The sequence below is a fragment of the Rhamphochromis sp. 'chilingali' genome (genome assembly GCF_963969265.1).
Source record: "Rhamphochromis sp. 'chilingali' genome assembly, chromosome: 2".
Taxonomy (NCBI): domain Eukaryota; kingdom Metazoa; phylum Chordata; class Actinopteri; order Cichliformes; family Cichlidae; genus Rhamphochromis; species Rhamphochromis sp. 'chilingali'.
In genome coordinates, this window is record NC_137930.1 from 68,634,906 (window position 1) to 68,644,948 (window position 10,043).

At 42.7% G+C, this 10,043-nt stretch overlaps 1 protein-coding gene across 1 annotated transcript; it reads right to left on the minus strand.

The window, feature by feature from the left end:
- Window positions 1-44: 44 nt before the first annotated feature.
- Window positions 45-8,009, minus strand: zpd (zona pellucida glycoprotein d). The gene is made up of 10 exons (XM_080874358.1): window positions 7,909-8,009; window positions 7,752-7,803; window positions 7,565-7,672; window positions 4,700-4,908; window positions 4,450-4,607; window positions 4,086-4,200; window positions 1,379-1,506; window positions 1,120-1,303; window positions 898-1,003; window positions 45-778 (listed from the first exon to the last, which is right to left on the minus strand). The coding sequence occupies exons 1-10, from the start codon at window positions 7,927-7,929 to the stop codon at window positions 657-659; spliced, it is 1,203 nt and encodes a 400-aa protein (XP_080730484.1). The 5' UTR covers window positions 7,930-8,009; the 3' UTR covers window positions 45-656.
- Between the last annotated feature and the right edge of the window lie 2,034 nt (window positions 8,010-10,043).

Below are 10,043 nucleotides of genomic sequence, written 5' to 3' on the forward strand. Positions count from 1 at the left end.
TGACCCCAACAAAAGGCCACACAAGGTAATGGTCAGTCTGCCCTCTGCTGCTGTGAATGGGACGCTGCAGCAGGTCCACGTGACCACAGCCATTTAACTATAGAAAAATCTTCATGGAAAACACGCGTCGTGTTATTTCAAGTCCTCAAAATAAAACGATTAAAATTCGCTTTTTCTTTAACAAAATTTCCAGACACTAGAGTGACGCGCAGTGACGTCACAGATATTTGAAGCTACAGGACAGTTTCATCTCATCTCCATACAATTTGCTGCCTTCATTAATCGAGTTACGGAGAAAATTAGACATTGAAATATCTAACATTGCATTTCTAATGTTAAGCTTTCCTAACAACACTCAGCCTCCAGTTCACAAACTTGCCATAAGCCTGGTTGCTTTTGTTAATGATGAGCCCACATGTGTCTGGATCTCAGTTTTTGCAAATATAACAGAAGTTAATCTCTTTTGGGCTCACGAGGCATCATCTTAGATGAAACTTGATTTTTGCTTAAAGGTCACCAGTTCCTTCTGCAGCCATGCTTTCCTCAGCTGACACCCACAGTCTGTAAGAACACTTGTTACGGTCGTCATAATAATAAAACAAAGGAAAAAAAATGCACATTTTAATGTTTTATTTGTGCTGCCAGCAGCATTGTCATCACTGCTCCTCTATTTTCGCTAGCCTCTTTCTGCCAGCCTTGGCCACAGTGATGAGGATGACGAGGAAGAAGCCGAGAGTCCACACAGCTGCTACGGGCAGCACCACCGCCAACAGTACGCCTGAAACAAATGTGAAATTTAAAGAGAATGAAGGGACACGTTTCTCATTAGCAGAAACCTGCTGATGCTACAGGAGCAGCAGGCAGAGTGTAAAGATTGATATAGAAACAGGAGCTTACTGGACTGAGATCTGTCTGGTACTTCGATCCTGATGGGGCCATAGGTGAGGAGACCCTGAGCGGGGTCGGCACTCACTGCTTCTCTCTTACTGATCGAGTTACAATTCTGAAAAAGAACGATACTCCTGAGAAAAGTCAAAGATGATGAGACGGTAAAAACGATGCACTTCATCGTGTCCACACACTCCTAAATCGCCCTCAATAATAATAGCAGCAGCTCACGGGAATGCAGGACTCGTGGTCGTCCAGGTCACACAGCTGTACGGTGCAGTGCAGGTAGAGGTCGTGCGGATCTGCTGAGAAGCGAAACATGTCGAAGCTGTAGCGGACGGTGGACTTCTGCCCATTACGTCCAGACTGTCCCTCGGTTATATTAAGGAAGGAAACCGTTTGGTCCTTCACACACCTGGATGAGAGAAGTCACTGGATGTGAGGAGTTCATCGTTCACGTGCCAGAAACAACACAAAGAGAAGTTCTGACCCATTCTGAAGCAGGAAGTGAACAGATCCCTCTGTAGAGTTTGGCTGGGGATACTGTGTGGCCCAGCACTCGTTTACTCGGAGCAGAAATAAATCTGCAGGCTCCATCATTGTAACCTCGACATATACCTGTGCAAAACAAAACAATTCACTTTAATTAATATTTGGTTCTTCAGAAGGCACTTAAACCAAGACGATTTTCTAAGAATAAATGTCAAAATTCCCAATCTTCTGATTTGATTCCACCACACAGTACTGACCCACACATATGGTTCTTACACACACACACTGGACTTTCTGGACTTTGGTTTTGCACAACACTGGTCACTATATTCTTCATTTCCAGTTAATACTTGTACAGCTGCTGTTATTGTGTATATATTTATATTTCTTCATACATTCTTATATAGTTCTATATTGTGTATTTTGTTGTACAGTTATTTTATTTTCAACTTTAATTTATATATTTATCTTTATCTTATTCTTCCCAGTTAAATTTACCCTTCATTCTAATTTGTGTTGTACAGTTATTTCATTTTTAACTTTAATTTATATTTTATTCCTTCCTAGTTAAATTTACCCTTTTTAATTTTTCATATTTATTTCCTATCTTAGTCATAGCCTTTTCCTTTTTTGTTCTCTTTAGGTCACGAGCAGTTGTCCAAGCATTTCACTACATATCGTACTGTGTATGACTGTGTACGTGACAAATAAAATTTGAATTTGATTCTTTGATGGCAGAGAAAGGATTGACCTGCTAATCCCAGTTGAGGTCATCTCTAATGGGAGCGCGTGCTTACAAAGGCAACATCAAAGTCAAAGCCACCATCAGTGTGTAGAACATTAGCTGGGACTAATTTCACCCCGAGCATAAACTCGGCTAAACGTTTCGTCCCTTTAAACCTCATTTTCAGCATTTAGCCTGAACGGTCAAACGTGTGGTTCTCCAACTCAGTGCTGGGAACCAGTTGTGGACAACAGAGCCACACAGGTGAGGTGTGGAGGACCAGAAATATGGTTTTCGTCCAAAAGCCCTGAGCAACCCCTCATTTCTTGATATTTTGTTAGGAAAATAGGACAGATTTATTGAAACATGCAAACATAAATGGAAACATTTGAGGCAAAGAGAGTTTCTACATCGTCAACCAACCTTCAAGGACATTCAGAGCTGCTCTTTGGATGTTGGCTGCCTTTTGTTCCATTGCTTCAGTAACGTTAAGATCTGGAGGCCAATCACCAACTAACCATGTATACTGTCACTGCATTTGCAGTTCTTGGATTCATGTTGAAAAATGGAGCTGCTGCCAATCACAAGCTTTGCAGATGATAATGTAAATCTGATGGTACTTTTCATATCGTTAACGACTTTGACAAGATCATCAATACTACTGAAACCCAAACCATAACAGCCTCCGTGCTTCACAGATGACTTTAGACATCCTGGTGTGCTGCTCTGACCTCGTCTGTAGAGACTGATGATATTTGGATGCATCGCTCCGTGACGCCTGTTGCTACCGTTCGTGTACCTTGGCACACCTCAGGTTTTCCCTCCCTTGTAAATGCCTTCATGACAGCCGCTCTACCACAGAGGTAAACGGTTCATGAATTACTCAGCTGAAGAACCAGATGCTTCTCTCAGGTCTTCACTGGATTCCCCCATTTTTTAAGGACATGACTTTCATGTATTGTTCATCTGCTGCAGATATGTCTTTTAGCCCGGCCAACTCGTTGTGTCTTCCACCTCAGTACACACACACACACACACACACACACACACACACACCTCCAAGATGTGCAAACCTCCCCCTCAAACTGAGCCTTCTTTTCTGAGTTTGAGGTGACCCTGCACACCACCTCCCCCTTTACCAGGGCGTTTGTGTTGTGTGTCCAGGTGAGATGGACGGCGACGTGGGTGCCCAGAAACCTGAAGGTGGAGACAGATTCCACCACTTCTAATGGGACCGGTCTGTGCCTCCTTAAGTCCATTATGAGTTCGTTCAGCTTCAGGTTGTTTTCTAAACACCAGCGGGACAGGTTCTCTACCTGTGCCCTGTACGCCGTCTCATCTGCATCAGAGATGAGCCCAGCCACGGCCATGTCATGGTCAAGCATGCCAATGAAACCCCCGTGATGTTTGCCATTTATTCCTGTTTTCTACCATCTATATTGCATTCTGGCACCGTTGGTGTGGAGCACCCACAATTCTAGTGTACACATACAATGACAGTAAAGGGCTATTCTATTGCATTTGAACCAGGGCACATCAGCATTGTAACCTGTGCATAATCAAACTGCTCTTGGGCAGCTTCTGTCCAAGATAACAGATCAGCATTTACAAAACCACCACCCAACAGTCTTGGAAAATGGCACCACCATTGCAGCTGGCATCATGAGTCAGACCGTGGTCAGGCGGGCAACAGTGCTCAGGATCTGTAGTTCTCTGTATCAAACAGACTGATTTTAGCACTAAACCCTTCTACTTGTTGCCATCAGATATGAACAAAACCCTATTAATCAATCTGAGTAATATTTCTACAGCCCTGAGTGCACGTTGACTAGCACTACATGTACCTGCTTAGCTCAGGTGTTGCATAAAGGCAGGCTGCATCACAGCACAGGTGAATTTGAAACCTGCTTCAAAGAACCAAAAGTCCATCCTTGTGTCTAAGCATCAGTTTCATCTGTGACTGGTTAAAATCTTAACCCACCTTGTCTCGGAGCTCAATGGTTGGAGAGCTTGTGTAAGGTTTAGTGTAAGTGTGGTCTGTGTACAACATCATCCGTATCTTGGCTTCAAGTTCGTCTACTCGCATCACCGTCTCGCTGCACGTAAACAGAAGAAAGTCAAGAAAGGCGGGTTGTTCGTGGCTCTGAATACTCAATGGACAGAAAATCATTAACTCATTGCAAAGACTTCAGCAGACGGGTTTCAGAGGTCCATCAATTGAACAGACTTATTACAATGCTCAAAGGCAGCTTAAAAAAAAAAAAAAAAAAGAAAAAAAAAAAAAAAAAAAAAAAAGAAAAGTGAAGTACCATGGATGGAAAAGATGCGTTTATTTCGCCCCTCACCTGGAGATTGGTGAAACTGAAAAAGGCAGACTGACTCTTCTGATGAATGGATACATGCACGTGAAATCCATCCTGATAACTGGATCTCTAATGATGTTTCCAGTAACCCGAGGGTCTGACCTCACACTCAGGGAAAACCAGATGTGAGTTACATTTTTCTGTAAGGGGACAATAAAAGAAACAAAACATTGAGGTGCTCATCTTTTTCTAGGCTGGCGCAGACATTAAAGGAATTGTGCTCGAGCTGCACCTCAAACGGCAGTCCTCCACAGGTCACGTATTTGTGTTTGGAAACCCTGAACACGTAGTAGGGGACGCCGTCGATATGCTCTCTCTTAGCACCACAAGATTTGTTTGGCAAGTGAAGCGATTCCAGCGGCACGCCGTGATACTCGAAAAAAGCTTCCGCTGCTCTGATTGCTATGTGGTCTTTCCCACACATAACCTTGAGATGTGCATCTGTAAGAAGCAAACGTCAGCGAGTCTCTAACATAAACACGTATCAAAGGAAACGGCTCAGTTGGTGAATCGCATCCATCTGAGATTCCAGATTGTTCGTGTAAATGAGAAGTTTGATGCACACAAAGGTTAGCCATGGAGTCCCACAAGGCTCTGTGCTAGGACCAGAGATGGGCTGTAATCCGATTACTTTTTTCAAGTAACGCGTAAAGGGATTACTATTGCAAAAACGGTAATTAGATTACCGTTACTTTCCCGTAGGAACGCTGCGTTACTGCGTTACTAAAACCGTGATTTTTTGCGAGAATGTCTCATGACAGTGACGTAAGCGAGTGCGACGTTCGTGACAACAGCTGTGTGCAGATCAACAATGGATCATATTGTAACGATGGTTAAGTGTTACTGGACAGTGACATGTTGGTTTTCTCTGCACACTGTTGTTGAGTGGTCTGTAGTCCACACAGAAACGCATCCTAGGACTTTTTTTCTTAGGCACCATCACCACCGCGGAGGCCCACGGGCTATCAGATGGTTCTATGATGCCCGCCTTCATCATTTCACACAGCTCCCTGTCTGCAGCCTCCTGATGAGCCAGGGGCAGGCGGCGGGGGCGCACTTTAATAGGCTGGGCATCCCCGGTCTCAATGACGTGCTCTACCAAGTGTGTCAAACCAACATGTCACTGTCCAGTAACACTTAACCATCGTTACAATATATGGAGTGCAGAGAGAGTATGAGCGTGCAGCGTTTAAAGCGTGGAAGTACTGACCTTACTTTGAGTTTGATTCCATAAAAAGTGACAAAAACATTAGTGTCCGCTGTGCGTGGGAAGAAAACTTCTTTTTACAGCGAAAAACCCCCTAAACTTCCAACAAGCACCGAGTAGCTACGATGTAATGGGAAACTCACAGAGAAACTCACGGATTCTTCCACTGACCGCGGCACACCTGCACCAGGGTAAACCTCCGCCTGCCCCACTCCTGCTTTACAGGTGAAAATAGAGCAACAGGACCGCTGAGTCTTTGACTTTATTTATTTTCTGCTGTGTTTTACTTGCATCGATTTGAAAGACTGAGTGTAAACACAAAAAATATTTTATTTTATGTGCTGGAATGTGCAGAAAATAGGTTTAAATGTTAAACTAATTTCTTCCAGTCAGAATGTTGCATATAATTAAATTTTTGCTTGATGCATAAAGTTAAAAGATTAAAACTAATAAAACAAGTTTTAAAAAGAGACTTTTCCATCTGATCACATTTTGTATGATGGATTATGCAGAAAAAGTAGAATTGGGCTGAAAGATCTATCGCTTTATCACCTACTCAGGTTGTAAATCGTGTTTTTAAAAAGTAACTAAGTAATTAATTACTTTTGAAAATAAGTAATCAGTTACTGATTACTTTTTTCAAGTAACTTGACCAACACTGGCTAGGACCACTACTTCTCACGTTAGACAACATTATTAGAAAACACTGCATACACTGAAACAAAATGACATCAGTTGTCTCAAAGGCCTGGATGAACTTCATTTGTATTCCATCGTTTCCATTTTACTTCTCATCGTTTTTAAAACTAGTTTTCATTGCAGTTAGTTTAAATGTCTTCTTACACCAAGCTTTCGTTAACTGTAATAACCTGGGTTATATCCCACCTCTTGAAACACGTCAGATGACAGGCAGCCCTGTCATTGTTTGCTAGTTACAAATGTGACTATGCCTCAAGTTTCTAGTAGAAAATTAGGAAAAAGTTTTTCCACATCAAACCATAATTTGACTGAAGATTTCTTAGGGGCAGTGCGCAGTACTGTAAAACACCAAGTAAAAATGAGCACACCTTCAGAAGATTAGATTAATTAACATCAGGCTTTGCTGAATGAGACAGCAAGAAACGTCACAGATATTGACTTTGCTACATAAGAAAACACGAGCCTGCGATCAGGAGAAGCACCGTTAACAATGCGGTCAGAAAAAGAAGCATCTACACTAGTCGGGAGAAAGCTGTGGGTGGGTTGTTGCATATCAGCATTTTAAAGTAGAAGAACCAGGGAGGGGAGATCCAAGTTTGTGGCAGTAACAGATGGAGAAGCAGAAGACAGAAGGGTACTGCAGAGTGAAACGTGGTGGAGGAAAAGTTTAAATCTGGGCTCGTTTTGGCTACTCTTAAGTTGTTCGTCCTTCAGAGACACTCCACCCTCTGGTTTGCTTGTTTGTGGATAAGGATTCATACACAGCAGTGGGATAATGAGCCAAACACCTCAATCTTTGTGAAATTGGACTATCACGGGCTGCCCTCCAAAAAAACAACACTACATATTTATGTTGGAACAAGACGTGGAAGTGGGTATAAGAGGACTTGCAGAACAGTGTCAGTGCAGCTAAATGCATGCTATCACAAACCAAACGCATGATTCGAAAACTCATTTTTCACAATGACAAGCTTTGAAATAATATTCTAAGAGATATTAGCACCGGGATCAATCTGAGAAGCTGATCTTAGACAAGTATACATTTTTGTACTTGTTATGATTTAATCTCCAATTCAAAAGCCCTAAACACAATCAGCCCAACTCAGCATAATTCTGGGGTGCATTCAGTTTCTCTTTGACAAAACTGATGATGAAATGCATTGAAATAAAAGAAAAGACAGGAGAGCCTACTTCGGTCACACTTGTCAGCATAAAAGCCGAGAGCACATTTGCAGCTCCTCTGGTCTTTAGACAGGACGCATCTTGTGGGGTCGGTGCAATGCTCCACACTGCAGGTTCCTTAGAAAGGACACAGTAAACGAACTTGATGAATCTCCACGCTGAAACACATCTCACATTTTTTTTTTAACCTTCTTACCCTCAACCCCGTCCAACGTGAACCCGAGGAAAAGCAGCAGAGCCACGGGAAGCTATTTTGGAGGAAGGATATTTCCGCTTTTACTCTTTTTATCCATCTTTCTTTTCTTTTTTACACGAAAGGACAATAAAGCTGTGGATGTTTCACCCGGGCCTACCTTCAAGCCGGTTAAGCTCATTGCAGTAACGATTTGTGGGTATATGCAGGACACGCTGGCGTTATATTTGCAGTCAAACGAGACGTCCTTCTCCGCTCCGTCGTTACTTCACCTGCCGGTCTCCAATCAGGAACACCTGCTGTGTTTTTCCGTGGAGGGTTTTGGAGCTTTAACCCCGCTGTTTGAACCCCGCGAATTAATTCGGCTAAATATGTCATGTTTAAAGTATCAAATAAGTTTGAACACTCAGCCCCACCACGTCGATCTCCTGCGTTTTATTGATTAACATAAATAATATTCTGATAATTGATTATATTTACATTTTATAGTTTCACGGTTTCCCTTAAAACAAAGGGAAAGAAAATAAAAAGAGGCAAAACACAAACATCTTTTTTTTAGTTCCTTCGTGGATGTGCTGACAAAATTGGTTTTATATATCAAGAGGTTTCCAGCAGAGGGCGCTATTGCCGCCTCAAACTAGTTCCGTGCTTCGTCATCCCCATCACCGTTTACAGCAGTGGTTCCCAAACCTTTTTGCTGGGCCCCTTTGTTTTACAAGAAAAATGTTCCCCACGCGCGTGCACACGCACAAACACATCCTCCAACCACACGCGCTCATATTTTGCTCCATTGCGGTTTATTTCACACCTCAAACATTTAGTAAACAATTAAAAAACACAAGTAAACTGCAATAAATTACAGGTGGTAATAAAAGAAACTACTAACTCTTTTATGCTGCGTCCGCACCTACACGGGTGATTTTGACCACGCAGCTGTTTCGTCCACGTAAACGGCGTTTCCAATCACCGAAAACGGAGATTTTTTTAAAACTCCATTTTTGCGTTTAACGTGTGGACGAGGAATACAGAGTTGGTCAGGCAGCGTCAAAGGTATGCGCCTTTATTCACGTCACGCTGTGGCCACGTTATTGTTTACAGGAGATGAATCACAGAATGATAGAGACGAAATACTGTTAATCTGACTGTCTGCAGGTTTACACGCAGTTACTGTCCCTTTGTTTACAAAGGCAGAGGCGTCACGGTGTCATTATTTTACATGTACTTGTTTTTTTCCTGTGTAATAATATTCAACATTGCTGTCAATACATTTTTAAAAAGGTTGGTGAAGCCAAAGGGAAGAGTTGCTTCACCACATTTTCTAGTCTTTGGCTTAGAATGAAGTTGGTTTGGAAACATATTCAGCGACGCTTCATCTCCTGCTTTGCGTTTCTGTGGGCGCCCCGTGCTAGCAGTGTCCAAGCGTTTTGTTTTGATCCCCCCCCCGCCGCTAGGGGGCGGGCCCCACACTTTGGGAAGGTCTGGTTTACAGTATGCGTAAAAACGCCGCAGTCACTCAGGTGACTTAAAGTTCGACTCTCTACTAAAGTAAAGACTTTGAGCCAGATGCATCTGGACACTGGAAAATCACTAAAACCACTTTGATTCCATATTTGGACCACTGCGGGCACAGAAGGTTTAGTGTCAGCAGGTCAAAACAGTGGGGCTCCTGCATGATGGGCCTGTGGTTGGAAATATCTGTGTCTCCAGGGAAGCCATAAGTGGGTCAGTGCATTTCCTTCTGTTCCAACTCGTCACACCCCGAGGCTGGGGTCCATACTCTCAGGCATCACTGGCCAGGCCTCCCTTCTCTGCTGCAGAGGCACGAACAGCACCGAGGAGCAGGTTCTTTGTCTCTGGTTGTTCAGAGCTGTACACTTCATTTTATTATTCCAATCTTCAGTTTTGCAAATTTGAGTAGATGTAACACGATGTTACAAAACCTCTGAGGAAAAATCGGCTGAAATCCAGCAAAGAGCAGAGGCCAAAGATTTTGAAATTACCGATAAATAATGGCTCGGCACACGTCACATTTTGGTTTAAGATGAAATACTGTTACAGTACAAAGATGTCCTCTTTTTACACTGTTGGTAATTAGCTTTAGATTTACAATGTAGCCATGTGTGCTCTTGTCTTTGCAAGCAGAAAAAGAATCATTCTGCTACATTTGAAATGATCTGTTCTGTGCTTTGATGCTTCCCCTCTAGCTGTAGGTAATACAATCCACTGTGTTACTATAATCTCAGTCAGAGAAAAGAAACATACTGGACTTTATTAATGGACCAAAGAGGGAATCTT